Here is a 19,569-nt window from a genome sequence, read left to right as displayed (position 1 = left end):
AGGCAATCTCTGACTTCATTCCAAACTGTGGTGAAGTTCAGGTAAAACCTTAGTGAAAATGAGACAATTTATAGTTTTCACATGAACTAGTAGTTGCTTTTTAAGTTGTGAAAGCCTGGCAGAATGAAAAAAATCTTAGAACTTATTTGTTAAACTTTAAAGCCAAAAAAAAGCTGAGAGTTTGGGGGTTGGTCAAAAAGATAACTTGGAAAAATAGGAGATAGTAGGATTGTACCTTGGGGCAGCCGCCCTTTGTGGGATCCAGGGAAGGGAACACAGCATGTTGCTGGCGAGGCTGGGGGAACAGGGGTGTTATGAATTAACGTGTGCCAGGAGTGCCACGGGCAGGGACGTGCTGCCGCGGCGTTACCGGTGGTGGAGCCTGTGCCCACGGGTGGCTGTGGGACAGGGACGGCCTCACCCTGGCCTGGGACTTCCCAGGCGGGGGCTGAGCTCTGTAAACAGGAAGAGCAGATTTGTTAGTTCAAAGGAGGAATTTTTTGGAGAGCAGTGTTACTGTTGCTCCTGTTAATCTCCTCATAAAAATACCAGCTGCAAAGGAATCAGCTAAACAGAAATGTCAATGTAAATGGATGCCTCTTGCGAGCAGGGATGTGAACTTCAGAATCTGGAGGACGGCCTCGTGAAGGAGGCTCCGTGCGGCCGGGCTTCCTCCTCGCTGCTGGAGAATAAAAAAGGTAGAGAAGTGGTGGTGTGGGTTGCTGCTGGTGAGCAGCCGATCACCCACACAGTCCTTCGCTCACCTCTTCCCCTTCCTGGGCTTCACATAGCTTTAAACTTAAAGTAATATAATGCTTTAGAACCAATAGCTTTTGCACTGTCTTTTCCAATATAATCCCAAATGCCCAATGGATACATTGCTGGTGGGAAACTCTCTAAATCTTTTAAAACAGCCAGGCTCACTTTGGTTCCTCTGGCTCTGCTGAATTAGGATACTGGAGTTTATCACGTGGTTTTCAAGCTTATTCATAGATCATATCTTACAGAGAGAAGAGCCGTTGGTGTCTGGGAGGAGACTGGTGGTTACTGGGAGTGCAGGGACCGAGGACGGGCACAGGCTCCGGATTCATGGAGCTCTTGTTTTCAGGTTGCCTCGGGACAGGTCATTCCAAAACCCAACCATCAATACAGATTTCTTGTGGTTATCCCAGCTCTGCTCCAGCAGGAAGGGAGGAGGAACAAAAGGTGGTGGCAAGTGGTGGTGGATGGAGCTCCCTGGTGTGGGCGGCCGCTCGGCTCCCTGTCTGAGCCCAGGAACCCCTGGGAACACCGGGAATGCTCCTCCTGGGCTGGATCCTCAGAGACGGGCTGCACAGAGCAGTCCTGATCTAACTGTACACTCCTGTGTGTGCTGGCTGTAAACTCCCTTCTGGAGAGAAAAGACCTTGGGATAATTGTAGTTTTCCAACTGCTGCAATCTCCCCTCTCGGTTTGCATGTACTTCCAGCTGGGAAGCTTACAAATTGACTGCTGCTGCTTTTGATGTTGAACAATCCTCCCCCTCTGCCTCCCGGCTCTGGTCACAGCGGGCAGCGCGGACGCCTCCAAGATAAGAGGGGAGTGGATTTGAAATTGCTCTTTCATTAAAGAAACATAGACATGTGGAAACCAGCAGCAATGAACATTCCTTGTCAAAGTGCCCTGCAAGTAAATTTCCAAATATGTGAGAAAATGTTTATTTTAAACAAGCCATTAGGGAAGTTAAATTCAAGGAATTTAAATTCTTTCCATAATAGTATAAATGTTTGTTTTTCCAGTTTATAGTTTCCTAGTGTTGCCTCCATGAGAGCCAAATAATGTGGCTCGTCCTGGTGCTTCCATGGTGGATTGCGGGGGCTTGCACAGTCCCATTGATTCATACTGGGAGTGCTGGGGTTCCCTATGTTCAGAAATGTACAAGTTTTTCTTTAGGAACAATTTTAACAAACTCAAGGCCCATTCAGGCCCAATGGGAGGGGTTTCCCAAGGCCAGTGACCATTCTCTGCATTGGTGGGGCTGGTGGTGGTTCTGTGAAACCTGTAAATCTCTGCAGTTGTGTCCAGGCCCAAGGCCAAGCCCAGCCTGGCCTGTGTGCAGCCGGTCAGGCACAGGAGCGTTTTTACATTAACTGGTGGGGTTTTAGCTTTAGAATTATGCATTAATTTGAGTCATCAAAAGGATGGGATCACAGTCTAATAGCCTCCCAGACTGGCTTGCCTCTCGCTGTACTCCAAGTGCTAATTAGAACAGCTGTTATAAAGGCCTATTCCTAATTACTACACCCTGGTGGAAGGAGCCCTCGCTGGGGGCCCGTAGCCTTTGTGGGACCTGGTCAGTGCTCGCAGGTGACCAGCACCAGCTCATGAGCCCTGGGCCTGGAACCCGGCCCAGTTCCTCCTATTCGGGACATCAAAGTCCTCGAGCCTGTCTTTGAAGCACCAGCAGTGAGTAGTCGAACAAGAAATTCAAGATTTGAGGGGGAAAGAAAAAGAAAACCAAAGGCCGTGTCTGTAAGTCGCTGTTCGGGGCTCCCGTGTGACCTACTTTTCCGACCTGTTTGCCGGGGAGGGAGCACAGAGCTCTTGTTGTCGCGCAGATACTGTTTCTGCAGGTGCCACCAGATCTGGGGCACGGGGAGGGCAGGTGCTGGTACCCACCGTGGGGTATGTCTGTGCTGAGGGGGGGGTGCTGAGGCAGGGATGAGCTCTGCTCGTCTTTCTCTGCTGAAAGCCTTTTAGTGTGGCATTTCTGTGTAAGAGTCATGTAGAAAATTATGGAAAGTTGATTTTATATGTTAAATTTACATTATATTTGCTCAGAGTTTACAGTGGGGTCTGAGATCTTCTATGTAACTTGTTTGAAGTGAAGCCATGCTGATTTGAAGCTGTCTTGTGTATGTAGATATAGATTGTGCTACGAAGTAATTTGTAGTCTTGTTTGCTATTGCCTAGTAGTGGTTTTCATAGCTCCTACTAAACTAGTCTTGGTCGGTTGAGGTAATTTGGGTGACTTTATGGGGGATGCTGTAATGGATGGAAACATGGAGATTGCACACAGGGATCTGCTTGTGGGTCTGCTCAGATTTATTTGCTAAGTGCCAGGCTCCTGCAATTCAATAACTTTGTGCAAACAGAGGAATTATACCTACAGCTGCTAAAAGGCCTAGAACAAATGCATTTCTGTAACTCTGCAATACCAGGTTTTTAGCTAGTCTAATTCTAGTAGGAATTTGGTTTAGAATTTTTTGTCAAATGTATTCTTCCTCTGTAGAGTTGGAACGTGCAGTGCTGCAGTAAGGAACATCAAAGAGTTGTGGTGCTGGGGTGTGCCGTGCTGCTCTCAGCGCTTTTGTGTAGCGAGCAGCCACCTTGGCTTTAATGTAGAAGACCTCCTGGTGCAGGAGGCAGCAGAGGGTTCTGTACCCGAGGAACTTGGTGTCTGCTCCAGGAACAGCCTGTCGTTTGACCTAATGCACTTACTGAGACTTCATGAGACTCTTGTCCTGAAAGTCGTTGCTGCTGTTCTGGGGATCATACCTGGGAAACAACAGACCAGTCATCAAATTATCTTGTACTAGAATCCAAATCATTGTATGTCAACCTATTTCTGCTGTAAAGTTTGAAAAGTAGCTCTTTACTAGGAGCTTTACTTCCCTAATTTGCCCTTTTTTTGGTGTAGGCAGGGGAAGGGATCCTTTTCTTTCAGGTCTCAGTTTCTCAGAGTTGTATCTTCTGCTTGTAACTGGAAAATACACATCTTTGGTTCATAATTGCCCGGTCATACTCTAACAGTTTGGGCCGGTTTCTGATAACTTGTCTTTTGCTTAAGACTTCCTTCCTCCTGGTAATCCCCAGTAAAATAATCTGTCTTCTTGATGGATGCCTGGAGGCCTGTCTGTTTTGCAGTTCCTGATCAACTACAGCATTGTTCTAGCTTAACCTAAAAAAAGAAAGTCTTGTCTGATAGGAGTGGTCCAAATCCCCTTTTGTTAGATACCAGAGGAAAATGTGAGTATTGGTGCACAGTGCTGCATTTAGTGGCCTCAGACAATTCAGTGATGCTTCATCTCTTAAGATTCCTGATGCTTAGCTGAAAAGAGATACTGGGTAGTGCTACTCAATTACTAAATTGGATCTTACTTATCTTTTATTTATGGTGGAGGTGAGGTTCACTGCCCACCGTCAGTGTATTTTCACTTACACTTCTGTTCAGCTTCTCTACACCTGAATCTCAATTGTTCTGCTTTAGGAGTACCTGAATAGAATTTGGTAAAAATGCTGTCAGTTTACCTTTCATCTTTTCTTTTCCAGCGGGGAGCTGACGAGCTTTTCTCTACTTGTGTTACTAACGGACCCTTTATCATGAGCAACAACTCTTCTTCTGCAGGTAATATTGCTGATAAAAGAATAACAACTGATATGTATTGCAAATACTGGGAGGAGGCCTGTTTTTTCCCACTCAGTCTTAGTTTTAAAATCTCTGCATTTTTAGTACTACTTAGGCCCTTTGTAGGACAGTGTTGAATAATAATAAACTTCTGTCCTATACCCTTACAAGGGTAGTAGATTGAATAAAATTTTTACAGAACAGTTGCTAAAATTGATTTTACAGAATTAGAACGTTCAGGGTTTGCTGTAAACTGTCACACTTAAAGCACAGTTGGATTTCATGTAGGATTATTTTGGCTGTATGCAGTGGTTTGCTGCTGTTTGGGAGCCCTATGCCATCCAGAGGTCAGTAGTCTCACCCCAGACAGTATCCATGGGCACTCAGTCCAGAATTGTGCCCTCGGTGTGTGTCAGGGCCCTGAATTGTCTCACTTGAGGCCACCATTGTCTTTGTGGCCTCCCTGCCCAGCTGGATCAGCTCCTCTCCCTGGTGTTGTGCTGCTGGGGGCCTTTGCCATGTGTGTAATCCAGAGGGCCCAAACTTAGGTTTTGGTTCATATTTGTTTTAATGGCAGTTGGTTTAAGGTGTCCCTGTCAAGTCGCTGCGTTGCCAGGAGCTGTGGTTGGAGCCAAGGGGAGGTGAGGGGGGATGGGATGAGTGGCTCAGACCTACCCCGAGTGGAAATGTGGGTGGGTGGGGGTGTGCTGTAAACAAGCTGTAAAACGGCCACTGGGGAGTTGACTCCACTGCAGTGGCATTCAGCTATGTCACTCCATCGTGTAATTTGGAGGAAAAAAAAAATATGAGTAAAACCATGTGTCCTCAGACTCTAAATTGGACGATTGAATTTCTCTGTAATTGAGAGTAATAACTGGATGGGGAGCACAAACTGTGTGCTCAGAATTTGTGTGTGCATATTCTTTCCAACGCAGTCTAATAAGCAGTAACTCTTGCTTTTCACAGCTAATGGAAACGACAGCAAAAAATTCAAAAGTGACAATAGGAGTCCTGGGGTCCCTTCCCGAGTAATCCACGTCCGAAAACTCCCCAGTGACGTCACAGAGGCGGAGGTCATTTCCTTGGGCTTACCTTTCGGCAAGGTCACCAACCTTCTCATGTTGAAAGGAAAAAATCAGGTATTGTCTCCCTAATTGAAAGCAGGGATTATGTCAAAGGTGTGATGAGTTTGTCATGGGTAAACCAGATCCAAGTTGTTTAAACAACTGTGAGGTATTAGGAGTCAATAACTTCTGCATACTATTATTTTACTTTTCCATGATTATCCCATGAGCTGTAGAAAATACTATTTTCAGACTGCACAAGGAGCTAAGTCCATAATTATAGGTTGTTGCTTCTAATTAGCATTATGCCTGGTTTTTAAATTACAGACCAGGTGAATTATTTGGACAGCAGTGACATGAGTTGGCCTTTTTCACTCGAGATGGCTTGACAGTTGAGTAACCACTGTTGTAAGTTTGCATATTAAGGACACCTTTACAGATAGAAGAAATGAGCTGGGGACAGCTGAAACACTCCTTAATTTGTAAGACAATTTTAGCTACCAAATTAGTGCACACCTCCTGCGTTACCCAAGAGTAAAAAAGCAAGCCAACTTTAATCATCGCCTAAAATACTGTGTCTTTAATCTTAATTATGAAAATGCGCCTGTGATATATTGCATGGTGTGATTATACGTAAGTACTTAATAGAATGACTCGCTACAGTCCCTTACATTTTTGTTACGAAGTAGAGAAGACCATAAAGGTACAAGCAGTGCTTCCTGCTCTGGAGAGGAGCGTGGGAAGCTGCTAAATACAAGTGTTGGGGAGTCTGGATTGTTGTTGTAGGCACATGTGTCACTGTCGGGTTCCCAGATACCCATGGCAGGGAGGTCTTGGGGTGAGAGCAGAACATCACAGATGTTAAGTCAGTCTCATTTATTCTACGTACAGTTGGCTCTTAGTTCTGTGTACAGAAACTTGCATGTAAATGCAGTTGTGAAAATGAGATGCAGTTACAGTTGAGCTGGAAGCTCCTCCCGAGCTCTCCGTGGTGCAATGCTGCTGTCGGGTGCTGACGCTGTCTCCAGCGGGAGCCACGTCTCACTGTGGGGTTTGGTCTGATCCGCGCAGGCCTTCATAGAGATGAACACGGAGGAGGCGGCCAACACCATGGTGAACTACTACACCACGGTCACTCCCATCCTGCGGACCCAGCCCATCTACATCCAGTTCTCCAACCACAAGGAGCTGAAGACGGACAACTCTCCAAACCAAGCAGTTCGTTCTCCTTCTGTTCGTTGTCGTCCTGGTGGGAGGGACCGTGTTCTCTGCTGGTTTGGTTGGTGCTGCTGGTGCAGGCCTGGGAGGGTGCCGAGATTTGGTTTGATACCAAAGTGCTGAACAGAACCTACTGGTTTCTAGCTGCTGGGATAGGTCTCCTGTAACAGCTTTTACTCACAGCTTCAGCAGACTGTTCCTGAGCTGCTGGGCCTGCCTCGATGGCAGGCGTGAATATGAGATCACAAGAAGTGGTGGTTTAGCATTCCTTAGTTACAAACATTATCTAAAGACACGATTAACATCTAGTGCTTTAGGACATTTGTTTCTAATATTGGAAAGATTTATAAAATGAAGCTGTGGTGGGGCAAACCCTGTGTCAGCAGCAGAGCATGGTCTGTTGTGGGAAGCGCTGGCTCCGGGGCAGGCGGTGCTTGAACACAGCCGTCCTGAAGGCCTCGGCTGGGCTGTCTGGAGTTTCTGTGCAGGATTGCTCTGCACGGGGTAAAAAGTTCCCTTTTTCTGCTCTACTGCTCTTGGCAATCTTTCAGGACAGGAATGCTGAAAAGAAGTTCAAGTTACTTGGTGCTTCCTTATCAGGGGTGGCTGCTGAGCAGCTCCCGTTGGGCTCCTCTTGCCTTTCGGGCTGGCTTTCAGCCGGGCTGGAGAGTCCACGCTCTGCAGCCAAAATGCTGCCGTTGGGTGCATCTCACAGAGCCCAACAGTGAGCACAGTAATGTGTGTGTGTGAGGGGAATCTGCAGGAATACACCAAGTCAGTTGTCACTCCTGGATCCCTGTAGCAGATATGCCTTAATCTTTGTCTTGTCAGCTTCTGTAGTAGTCGGGAGATGAGGTTTCACCCCAGCAGAGCATAGATTTTTTCCTTTTTTTGAAACAATGGAATAATTCTGCTGCATTGGTAGATGCTGAGCAATGTTCTAGCAGTAGCATAAGCCCTTAATATTTTATTTAGTTGGTATTTTTGCATTGCTCTGGCACTCTGTACTGTCCGTGTTTAAAAAAGTCATTGCCTCCCCAGCCTTAGGAACAGTAGATGTCTCTCCTCTGCAGACTGCTGAGTCCTGGCAGTGTGCAGGTAGGAGCTGGAGTGTGGGTGTGTGGGTCTGACAGTGTGTGTGTGTTCTGCAGCGTGCCCAGGCCGCTCTGCAGGCTGTGAACTCCGTCCAGTCGGGGAACCTGGTGCCCTTGGCCTCCGCCGCGGCCGTGGATGCGGGAATGGCAATGGCTGGGCAGAGCCCCGTCCTGAGGATCATTGTGGAGAATCTCTTCTATCCTGTCACTCTCGATGTCCTGCATCAGGTAAAACACGTTGCTGCAGCTTCTTGAGGATTGTCCTGGAGGAAGGGGTAGCAACAAATAGTGAATTGTTGTATTGCAGTGTCTGTGTTCTAACAGCACATGGTTTTTATCTGTATAATTCGAGTTCTGAAAATAGTTGTCAAATTTCTACTTTCTGGGGACCCAGACACCTACTCAAGAGTCTTCTATTTTTGGTCCCAATCTGGCCAGACTTGAATTTCCAGAGATTGGATTGCTGGTCCATTTTAATTGGATTTCAGTCTTGTAGGGTGCAAGGGACAAACATAAATGTTTTCAAGACAGCTCTTTGAGTTCTCTTTAGGTTTTAGCAGAAGGAGCTGCTCCATGTCCCTGTGCCAGGGTCAGGGAAGCAAATGCAGTGTCCGGGAGTCACTTGGGCAGTGGCCTGTTTGGGAGGTTCCTGCTGTTGCCTGTGGCTGCTGAAGGGAATCCTCGTGTGTGAAATGCAAGCTTGGCTGCATCTCAGGATCCCTTACACTTGGGGAGTTGCATTTGTGAAGGTGTCTGTGAATCTTCCTGTGTGAGAATTCAAAGAGACAAAAACTTCATTAAGGGGGTAGTTCAGTCACCCTGAGGTTTGTCTAGTCTCGTGCCGTGTTTAGGTTGGAAAGCTAAAGAGGTGAAAGGATAACTTGTGTTGTTTCAGTGTGATCGATCAATATAATCACTAGGAAATGAACTTAGTGGAAATAAGATAACGATATATGCAAATATTGTCTTGCAGATTTTTTCCAAATTTGGTACAGTCCTGAAAATAATTACCTTCACGAAGAACAACCAGTTTCAGGCCCTCTTACAATATGCTGACCCAGTGAGTGCTCAGCACGCCAAACTGGTGAGTAGTGTCCCTGCAGTGCCAAACACTGGAATTATTTCCACTTCCAGGCTTGCTTTTGTTAGTCCGGGGTCAGTGTCAGGAGCTGTTGGGTTGGCACGAGCGTTGCCCTCGTGGCAGATCGCACTGAGAGCAGAGGGCAGGGAGAGCCCGTGGGTGCTGAGGGGAGCAAATGAAGTGGCACTTGCTCTGCCCCGAGCAGGAGACCGGCCCCATCTGAGGGGACACCCTGGTGCCTGGGGTGGTGGAACCTCCTCGGGGGTTTGTTGCTGTGACAGTTAAACACATGGAACCTCCTCGGGGGTTTGTTGCTGTGACGTAGTTAAACGCGTCTTGGCTGAAGAAAGGTTTGTTTCCCTGCAGTCCCTGGATGGACAGAACATCTACAACGCCTGCTGCACGCTGCGCATTGACTTCTCAAAGCTCACAAGTCTCAATGTCAAATACAATAATGATAAGAGCAGAGACTACACACGGCCAGACCTGCCTTCTGGGGACAACCAGCCTGCTCTGGATCAGACAATGGCTGCTGCCTTCGGTGAGGGTTCCTGAAGTGGGAGCAGGACAGATGTGACTGTGTGGTCACCTGGGGAAAGGGAGGGGACACAGTTCTAGTGTGTTCGGTCACAGAAATGTTGGAATACAGTGTGACTAAAGAGGAAAATTAAGAACCAGGGAATCAGACTAGTACAAAGACAGCAGGGACATAAGGCTGTGGGTGCAGGCTGCTGCTCTGAAACCACCTCTCCATTTGGGTGAGAGCTGTTTCAGGTTTTCAGTCTGTGCTTCTAGTGCCACCTGCTGTTTTGTTGACAGCATGGACCAGTCCAGAATTTGGGGTGTTGTAAGCCACACTCGGAAAGCTTTGTTGTGGTGAAACAGTGACAGGAGGTACTGGCTGGTTCTGGGCACAGCTGTGACCTGGTGGCAGTTTGAGACCAGCAGAGCCAGAGGAGGAAGGGGTTTATAACTTTAGAGTCCAATGTTACAGTAGGGGCACTTTTGAATTACTGTTGATGTTTTGGGGTTTGGCTTTCAGCTAAATGCTCGTGTTGAAGGATAGGTCATGGTGTTCCAGCCAAGTCTAGAGTCGTCTTGCAGTTGAGTGTCTGTGTAACATGTGAACCTTTCCCCAGGAGCCCCAGGAATAATCTCCGCTTCTCCGTATGCGGGAGCTGGTTTTCCTCCTACCTTTGCAATTCCTCAGGCTGCAGGTACTGTATTTCGTAAGTTGAAATTTTCTATAGGTTTTCTGTTGCCAAGGCATCTTGATGTTTTAAAGCTAAGTGGCAGCATTTTTGTAGGGGTTAGAAGGATGTTTCAGTGCATAATCTCAACTAGGAATGGGATGCAGCTGTAGCACCTCTGGCTGGGCAGTATCCCTGCGACAAGGGAAATGAGTAGTGGGATCAGAGAGAACAGAAAAGGGCAGGGTTTAAAATAATCAGGGGAGATGGGGGAAGAGGTCGGTTTTTCTGTATTTCAAATTTTTTCAGGTGCTTGCCAGAGGTTGGGAACTCACTTTGACTGCTGTAAACGTGGTCAAAAGCAAGGAACCTTTATACTTTTTTTTTTCCTAAATATTTTGAGTAAAGTTGGCATTTAAACATGAGCCTAATTACATAGTGTTACAGTTTGCTGCTCCTATTGCAGGTGACCAATTATGGCTACTCACAGAAGTAGCCCAGTGCCTGAGCTGAAACACAAAAGGCCTCCCTGCAGTGCCAGGCTAAACAGTTTGGGATTGGTTTCCATAGTGTACCCACCACTGTTGGCTTTCTTGTAACTTGATGGAATTTCCTTGCTTATGACAAACAAGCACAGATCAAACTGCAGAACCATGAATGTTTTGGTGGTGTCCTGTCCTGTTGGGGACACAGACCCTGCCACTTGGGGAAGTTTAATTGATTTCTAGCAGTCGTTGCTTGAGCTCAAAAGCCCTTCCTGTTGGAGGGCTGACAGGGCAACTAGAGCTGCCTGCAGATAAAACCTTAGTGTTCCTTGATGAAGAAGAGATGAGCTGGTGGCAGCATAGAGTGTCTGGTTGTGACATGCATGGTTAAAGAACATTTCTGGCATGCACTGGTTGGAAAGAGCCTTACAAATGCACTGTTTGTGATACCTTTCCTGCACCAGCAGAGCTGAGGCTTTGTGCTGACTCCGCTGCTTGTGACACACGCAAAATATTGTAGTCAACAGGGTGGTGCTGGGAGGCACCCCATAAGCACCAGGCACTGCAAGAGCAAACACTGGTAGAATGAGAACATTTCCTGCAGCACCAGAACTGGAGGCTCCCATTGCTCCTGAAATACACGGTCACGGGTTTGAATGGTTCCTTGCATGTTACGGAGGGTGTGCTGTTCTCCCTTCTGGTGCAGCAAATACACTAGAGTACGTGCTGTTAATCTCTTTACTGGTTAATATTCTTTAATTTCCAGGCCTGACAGTCCCCAATGCACTAGCTCCTTTGGCTATCCCATCAGCAGCAGCTGCGGCGGCTGCAGCAGGACGGATTGCCATCCCCGGCCTCGCTGGGGCAGGGAACTCTGTTCTGCTGATTAGCAATCTCATTCCCGAGGTTAGTGGAGTCCTAACTTTACTCTTCTCTCCTTCCTGTTACCTCTTTCACTTTCTGAACACAGATTGTGCTGAAACTCATTGAAAGTGAAATCCTACTGTATCCTAAAGGAAACGGCAAAACTAGAACAGCAGATGACGTGCTCTGCTGGCTCTAAAACTCAAAGCAGATCAGTACTCTAGTTGCTGAAGGGAAATGAGAAAGTCCATTGCAAATTAAAATCTTGCTCTTCTATGGTTCAAAGCCAAGGATGCTGCCTGCCTGCTCTTGTCCCGTAAAGACTACAATGCCTGTCCCTTGCTCCCTCTTTGATTTGGAGTCTCCCTGCCATTCCATGGAGCAGTGTCATTTGGGTCACGGAATAGTCATGTCCATTCTTTCTTACCCATGGCATGTTCTGGTGTTTAATCCATTAATTCAGAACTACAGAGAGAGTTTGTCCTGACCTTTGCTCTTTCTGTGTAGTGTCTGGTCCTCGCCAGCTTGACCTCGTACCTGTGCAGTATTTCCTCTGCCATGTGCTTGCACATTTTCCCTTTCCAAGGTTCCTGGAAGTTTTTTCTTAGCTAAACCCCTTAACAGCTCACAGTTTACATTTTCAATTCTACTTAGTGAGTTGCAATATTTGGGTGTCTTTAAAAATAAAGCAAGTAATATTTGAGCCAAAATCATTTTGAATGAAGGACAGCATCATAAATAAGAGAATTTGATACGGGTATCTTGGGTTTTTCTTCAGCCTTTGGCTCTTTGTTGGATTGAAAGTGTAGAATCTTCCAGTGTGTGCAGTGGAGTATGATGAGTCTCTGCTGAAAAGCACTTGAACTGCTGGGACTGTGCACACAAGTTACTACTACTTTGCGAAGCTGTAAAACTTACTAGAAATGTCAGAGTAACCACATAACCTCTTTTGCATCAAAGAGGAAGCCTGGATGTGATGAACAATCAAAATATTTAACTCTTGATGAGATGAACCAATTGACTCGGTGTTTCAGACTGCTCTTTTTATCTGTCATTACTGTTTTCCCCAGGGCATGAAATAACGGCAGGGACCGTGCTGCAGCGTTGGGTGGGATGAGCTGCTCTTTGCTGAGGAGCTGCTCTGCCGTCCCGTGAGCTGGGTCATCTCTGGCTGGGCCCTCACTGGCTGCTCAGATAAAAGCCTTAAGCCTTTAGAGCTGCATCGTCACCCTCGAGCGGCATCATGCTCTCCAGTGTGAGCTTCTTGGGGTGACCCTGCATTGCTGGGGTGGCAGTGGTGACAGGATGGGGATTGTGCTGGACCTGTTTAATTTTGTGTGTTCCCAGCACTCCAGCAGTGTCTGGGTGACACGCACAGCTCTTGGTTCAGCAGGAGAGAGCAGTTATTTCATGCCTTGTGTTTTTTGATGAGCTCTTCATTATCCATCCAGCTTATCTTTGTGCTAGAGAGACTTTGATACTTGTACTGAAGCTGTGAACTAACAGACCTGAAACTTTTTCCATTGCCTGTATAATCAGTGTTGTAGAAACTTACCTGTGCCACAACCAGTTAGTCAAGAGACAGTATTTCTCTGGAGTGACTCCTCTGCAATCACACCTAAGGCTTTTTTTTTCCCCATTTGGAATTGTGGAAACCAAAATTACTCCATGTTTTTCCTTTCCACCATGAGTGGAAGCAGTCTGAGCTTGCATTGCCTTGGACTGTGAATGCAGACTCTTGGCAGGGTGCAGGCAGTGCTGTCCCCGGGAGCCCTGGGTGCTGTTGGGGTGCAGGCAGTGCTGTCCCCGGGAGCCCTGGGTGCTGTCAGGGTGCAGGCAGTGCTGTCCCCGGGAGCCCTGGGTGCTGTTGGGGTGCAGGCAGTGCTGTCCCCGGGAGCCCTGGGTGCTGTTGGGGTGCAGGCAGTGCTGTCCCCGGGAGCCCTGGGTGCTGTTGGGGTGCAGGCAGTGCTGTCCCTGGGAGCAGAGGTGCTTCTCCTGCCTTTCTGGTCGAGAACAGCAGTTTGGGGGCTTGGGGTGGCCTCACCACACCCCGGAGGTGGAAAGGAATACACCTCGGTTGCAAATGAGGTACCAAGTTCCTTCACAGCAAGAGCTTCTAGCAGAGCTTTGAGGTTTCCTGCAGCAGTACAACTGCTCCTCCAGACAACCCTTTGCTCCCAGGGCAGCGCTTGGGGTCTAAATTGGGCTGTTCTTGTTTTGTCACAGCCCAGTGTGCAATATGGATCCCTTCCAGCAGTCACTGGGCTAACGCAGCAAATGCAGCTGTGGCTTTGACTTGATCCATGAAGTCATTTCTTCTAAGAAATACTTGTAATCAGAGAAAATATTTTTAGTCAAATTTTTGGGAACACCGTTGCAATTTAATTCTGTATTAAAGCCTGTAGAGGTCACTCTGTTGTGATACTGTCTCTTACTTCTTTGTATATCTTAAGTAAAAATGCCTTTTCTTTATCATTGTGTTCCACTAGGTAAAACCTATTAACTGTTTCTGTAAACAAGTTATTGTATGTAGAATTCTATAAATCTGACTGATGGAACACTACATATTTCCTTATGTATTTACTGACCTGTGTTTTTTGCTACTTTTTTCTTTTCTCCCCATCCCTGAATTTTTTTTCTTCCCCTGATCCGGAATTTCTTTGCCAACTGACTGCACGGTACTTCTGCTTCCTGTTGTTGCTTGAAACAAAAAATAAAAACATTCCCCTTCCAAAAAAAAAAAAAAAAAAACCCTGCTCTTCGGAAACCAACCTGCCCTTCAATATTAACCATCTTGAAAACTTCATCATCCATCAACCAATTTCGCCATTTCCTGCGGGGACTCTGCCCTTCCTCGTTGTGGACGATTTGTGCAACCTCGCTCTCCCCTTCGATTCCTTACCTCTTCCCTGTCCCTCCGCTGCCTTGCTCTGCTGTTCTCTAAAGAGAGTTACACCCCAATGCCTCTTTATTCTTTTCGGTATGTTATTATTCACACTTTTTATTACCTTGTTTTTTCATTTATTTGAGATTTACTTTTTTGATACTTCAAAAGTGTACAGTTTGCAGTTTGCCATTTTTTGAATGCGTAATTTCATTTTTACATTGTTTACTTAGTTCGCTATTTTAATTTAGTTTGCCTTTATTTTATGTTCAGTTATGCATGGTTTATTGCTTTGCATGTCTTTTATAAGAGATTTAAATTGTGATAGCATGCTAAATTGTCCAGTCTTCTGGCAGTAAGATTTTTTTGCTTTTTGCTGAAACCCAGTATCTTTTCTTTAATGTATTGTTCCATTATTATTCTGCTACATAAGAATTTTCCTTACTTAGAGCAGAATAAGTAGCCATGGTTGGAATGAGATCAGTTCTGGTTGTGAATGAATGTTTTTGCTGTTGGGTTGATTAGCTAATAGTAAGTTGAATGCGACTTTGTCTTTTCCCCTACCTAAGACTGTTCTTGTTTCCTCCCCTTTTGAAGGAGTCTATGGTGATGTGCAGAGGGTGAAGATTTTATTTAATAAGAGAGAGAATGCCCTAGTTCAGATGGCTGATGGGAACCAGGCCCAGCTTGGTAAGCAAGCTTCACAGTCTGAGGCACTTAGCGTTAAGAGACCGAGTGGGTAATTAAAGCTTGAATGTCAGTACTTTCTTCTCTTCCAAAAAAAGACCCCAAACCTGAAGGTCTCCATGTGCTTAACTCCCTGCCTGCACATGTGGTGTGGCTGTGGGGCAGCTCTGGAGAAGGGGTGGTGGGTTTGTGAGAGAATCTAGAGGGAAACCAGAGCTGCAGGGAGTCGGAGGGACGGCGCCTTCCTGCGGGTCCTGGATGAGGCACCTGCAGGGAAGAACCGGATGAAGCTGTAGCTTTGAGGTGTCAGGACAGAGCTGGTGCCTCTGTGCTCAGTGCTGTGTCTCACCCCTGCAGCCATGAGCCACCTGAACGGGCAGAAGCTCTATGGGAAGCCCGTCCGGATCACGCTCTCCAAGCACCACATGGTGCAGCTGCCCCGCGAGAACCAGGAGGACCACGGCCTGACCAAGGACTATGGCAATTCTCCTCTACATCGCTTCAAGAAACCAGGCTCCAAAAATTTCCAAAACATCTTTCCCCCTTCTGCCACTCTTCATCTGTCCAATATTCCGTAAGTATCAGCAGGAGCATTCCTGTACGGCTGAGTGTAAAAGGGAGTGCAGCTTCAGTGTGAGAGCAAATAATCAGCTGTTTGCTGCCAGTCAGGAGCAAGGCTTGTCCATCTTCCTCCTGCCCCTCAGCCTTTCCAGTCCAAGCAGCTACTGGTAGAGAATTTAGAAAAGGCTCTAATGAATTGGGTTTTAGAGATTAATTCAGTCTGTCAATGTACATTTGAGTGGAAAAACTCTTTGTTTCAGGCCTTCAGTAACCGAAGAAGACCTTAAGATGCTGTTTTCAACCAATGGTGGGATGGTCAAAGGATTCAAATTCTTCCAGTAAGTGTTTTCTCTTATGTCCTGTCCTCACACTGGGCCTTTCAGCATGAGGAGGGTAGAAGTAAATGGCGATTACCCGGGTAGTTAATTTCTGCTGGCCTTGTTGAGCGCCAGGTGAGAACTTGCAGTGAGTTGGGGACACTTTGGGGGTACTGAATGTGACCCAAACTTGTGTCTCGTCAGGAAGGACCGTAAGATGGCTCTGATCCAGATGGGCTCTGTGGAAGAAGCCATTCAGTCCCTCATTGAGCTCCATAATCATGACCTGGGGGAGAACCATCACCTGCGTGTGTCCTTCTCGAAGTCCACCATTTAAAGCTTCGGAAGGCGCGAGACAAAATGGACTTGACTTAAAACCTCTTGGGTTCAGCCTTGACCTTAAAAGGCTGAACACGAGGGTTTCAACTTCCATCATTCCAGAAAAAAAAAAAAGCCACTTTAAAAATGCAGCTGAAGTGACCTTAAAAGACCAGAGATTTTATTTTTTTAAAGAGAAATCAGTTTACCGGTTTTTAAAAAAAAAAAAAAAATTAAATCTAATTCCTATTGCTAACCTTGCGGTGATGGGTAACAATCTTGACTGTTCAAATAAAAATCACAAGATAAAGTTTACACTTTGGAACCTGCTCTGGGAAATTCCCCTCCCCTCCTGCTCCTTCTCCCCCAAACAGCAGATCCTAACAAGTTTATCAGGTTTCACGTTGATGCCTTTTTTATTTTCTTTACCCATCCATGCCTTGAAAGACCTAAAACCACTGTGTCAATTCACTTTAGCGCCTTTGAGTCAGGATTGTGGGAAATGCATGGTGTGTAGAGCTCCCACCTTGCCCAGCACACGGATTAAGTTGCATCAATCCTGCCTTACCCTGCACCTCTGCCTGTGCCTTAGACCTTGTGCTGCTCTGGGGAGAGCTCAGAGCCGCAGGGAGCGGGGGCAGAGCTGGGGGAGGCAGCGCTGGCTCTGGGGAAGGGTGAGTGGAGCTGGCAAAGTGGATAAAGAAAATATCAGGCTTTGGCTCCCGAGGCAGTTGTGTCCCGCTGAGATGTCCCCATCTGTGTAGTATCATGTCCTTGTGCCCCTTCCCAACCCGCCGGGGGCCTCTCGCTGCCCCCACAGCGAGCGGGAGTCACTCGGGAGCCCGTGTCCGTACCCTGGGACCCGGCGGGAAGGTCTGGGTGGGGAAAGGTTCCCAAACCAAACCACATCCCCTTGTCCCAGCGAGCCCCTGCCCTGCCCTTGGCAGAGCCTGATCAGGATACGAAACCAACCACTTCGGACACTTGTGAAGACGAATCATTATGAGTTTGTCAAATTGTGTGTGTATATATATATATCTAAATACTTGGCTAGGATTTGAAGAATTATTGGGTATCCCACGTCTAGAAAGGTGTTCCTGTGAGTCACCTTCGTGCCCCTGATTTGAGATTAACCAGACCAATGTAGCTCTGCCGTCATTCTTATAGCATGTCTTCAGCGTTTGAGCTTTTTGTTTTAATTCTTGTATTATACTTTTGATGCCGTTGCTGTCATCTGTGCCTAGCAATATTTCCAGTTGACCAAATATTCTAATCTCTTTATATGCAAAAGAAATAGTTTAAGTACCTTTTTATAGAATGATAAGATGGTATAAACATAATCTAAATTTACTCCTTTGTGGTATTACCCTTGTATACTGTACTTTCTTATTTTATTTTTTTTTTGTAATTGAAACTGTAGGGCAGGAATTTAGTTACAGGCTGAGGTCATGACTGAGGGTGAGTAACGTAATGAAATCGATAAAACCTGTTCAGTGAAGCAGATTTTTTAAAAGCAAAGTGTGTGAGATAACGAGCACAAACAGCTTGTGAGGTTAAGAAGAAGGACCCAGGCTAAAGTTTTTACCTTTTTAACCGATAAGCCCAGATCTTTTAAGTTATAGGAAGGGAATTCATTAAAAGTAGAACGCAGCAGATCGTTTGTTCCCAATGATACAACCATTTATTTTGTTTTTTCTGGCTTACGACTCTTTCCCAGGCCATTCTGCCTTCTCTTTCGTGTGATCCGATGTTGCCTTACATTTCCCTCTAACCTGCAACCTGTTCGGATGCAAAATAACAAGAATCTTGTACTTTTTTTCAGGGTTTTTCTGCAAATTGTGGACCAAAGTTTGTTTTTTAATTGTCTTAGTGTTGCAAGTTATGATTTCCTTGCTTAGTGTGGGAGCTCTTGACTTGCCTGGCACTGAGTGTTCGGAAAAGTCTTAACTTTCCTTAGTTCCTCCCCGAACTCTCGAGGATGTGAATTGTGCTGGAGAAGCCTGTGACGTCTTGGGGGGGGGGTCAGCTCGGGCTGCAGCCCTGGGACTGGGGATCCCGGGAATCCTCCTCCTCCTCCTCCTCTGCCCGGGAAGTGGTGCCCCAGTGGAGCCGAGGAGGAGACGCTGGGTTTGGGTACCCCAAAATCTGAGCAAACCTGTGATTGGAGCCCTGAGATCCCTCTGGGAAGCTCCGGGTGTCCTTGCCACCATCTGGTGCTCAGCGGGGACAGTCCCGATCCTGGTGGCCCTTGTTGGAGCCAGTTTGCTCCTCCCGGAGCGGGGACGGGTCCCTCCTGCCCGTGGGGAGCAGGGGCTCTGTCCCCCCACGTCCCCCTGCAGCCCAAGGGTTCCCCAGCCTCCCCCTGACCCCAGGAGGGGGCTCGTTGGAACCAGCCCCCCCCTCCCCTGCGGTGGCCCCCGCTGTCCTGGTCACCCCACGGGAGACAGAGTCCTGCAGGGGGTGAGCAGAGGAGTGGGGTGACCCCCAACCAGGCGAGGGTGGGTTTTTCCTTTGGATCCCTGTGTTTGCATGTAAAGAATGTGAGTAACAAAAGGGTGTACATATTTATAATTTTTTTATACCTGTTGTAAGACATGAGGGGGCAGCAAAACCCAGTTTTTTATGGTGAACAGATGTATTGTATATTTTGATAACAGCTATTCCAGGTTCAGTATTGTGGAAGGTGGGGTGGGGAGGGTAAGCATTCACACCATCAGAATTCCATTGCCTCTTTCAAAGAATGTTTGTAATGCAAAAAGAAATGAAATTAAAACTATTTTATAACAACCTTTGTACCTTTCTGTAGCTCCATTATTTACTGTTGAGATTGTAGAAAGCAGTTATTGGCCAGTCTGTACTTGTGCTTTCAATAAATTTCTTCTGTATCCTTTGCTTCTGATTTTCCTCTCTTTTTATTGTGCCTATTTTGCTTCTGATTTTTCCTTCTCATGTGATTTCAGCTGCCTCATTTTGTGTAACTTTGACTCCTCACCCACCTCTGGGCTGGTTTGTTGGTGACGGGGGGTGAGCCCGGGGGGGCTGTCACCGGGGGCCCCGGGGGGTCAGAGGCTGTGGGGCCTTCACTGACGCTCTGCCTCTGTCACACTCCAACACTCTTACTTCATGTTCCTAAACTTTCCATACGTTCTGGCTAATCCCCATGGAATAACCCACTTTTGAGTCAAATACGTGGTTCTCTGTAGTTGTGCTTTAGCTCTGTCTGACCCCAAACCTCCGGCTCCCGGGGGAGCTCCTGGAGAGCGGGGACGGGGATTCCTTCAGTTCTGGGGGTCACTGTGAATCCCCCCCGTGCAGACCGGGGGGTCCCCACAGCGTGTTTTGGGGGCAGAGCTGGGTTTGGGGGGTATCTGGGAGGGGCAGAGGGTTTATGGGGCTGTGGGGGCTCTGCTGGGGGTGGG

General features: G+C 47.0%; 1 protein-coding gene across 2 annotated transcripts in view; it reads left to right on the top strand.

Annotated features, from left to right (window-relative positions):
- The window catches only part of PTBP1 (polypyrimidine tract binding protein 1), a 30,150-nt gene extending 11,108 nt beyond the window's left edge, over positions 1-19,042 (top strand). For both annotated transcript variants that reach the window (XM_014958612.1, XM_014958613.1), the window contains 13 exons: positions 4,312-4,387; positions 5,354-5,526; positions 6,523-6,669; positions 7,821-7,991; positions 8,737-8,847; positions 9,211-9,385; positions 9,984-10,061; positions 11,286-11,425; positions 14,330-14,363; positions 14,865-14,957; positions 15,312-15,528; positions 15,776-15,853; positions 16,037-19,042. In XM_014958612.1, the coding sequence (XP_014814098.1) occupies positions 4,312-4,387; positions 5,354-5,526; positions 6,523-6,669; positions 7,821-7,991; positions 8,737-8,847; positions 9,211-9,385; positions 9,984-10,061; positions 11,286-11,425; positions 14,330-14,363; positions 14,865-14,957; positions 15,312-15,528; positions 15,776-15,853; positions 16,037-16,169 (1,626 nt within the window). In that variant the 3' untranslated portion in view covers positions 16,170-19,042. The remainder of the gene's footprint in view (positions 1-4,311; positions 4,388-5,353; positions 5,527-6,522; positions 6,670-7,820; positions 7,992-8,736; positions 8,848-9,210; positions 9,386-9,983; positions 10,062-11,285; positions 11,426-14,329; positions 14,364-14,864; positions 14,958-15,311; positions 15,529-15,775; positions 15,854-16,036) is intronic.
- Positions 19,043-19,569: the final 527 nt, after the last annotated feature.

Source organism: Calidris pugnax, unplaced genomic scaffold (assembly GCF_001431845.1).
Source record: "Calidris pugnax isolate Ruff unplaced genomic scaffold, ASM143184v1 scaffold425, whole genome shotgun sequence".
Classification (NCBI taxonomy): domain Eukaryota; kingdom Metazoa; phylum Chordata; class Aves; order Charadriiformes; family Scolopacidae; genus Calidris; species Calidris pugnax.
This window is presented reverse-complemented; position numbering and strand designations above follow the sequence as displayed.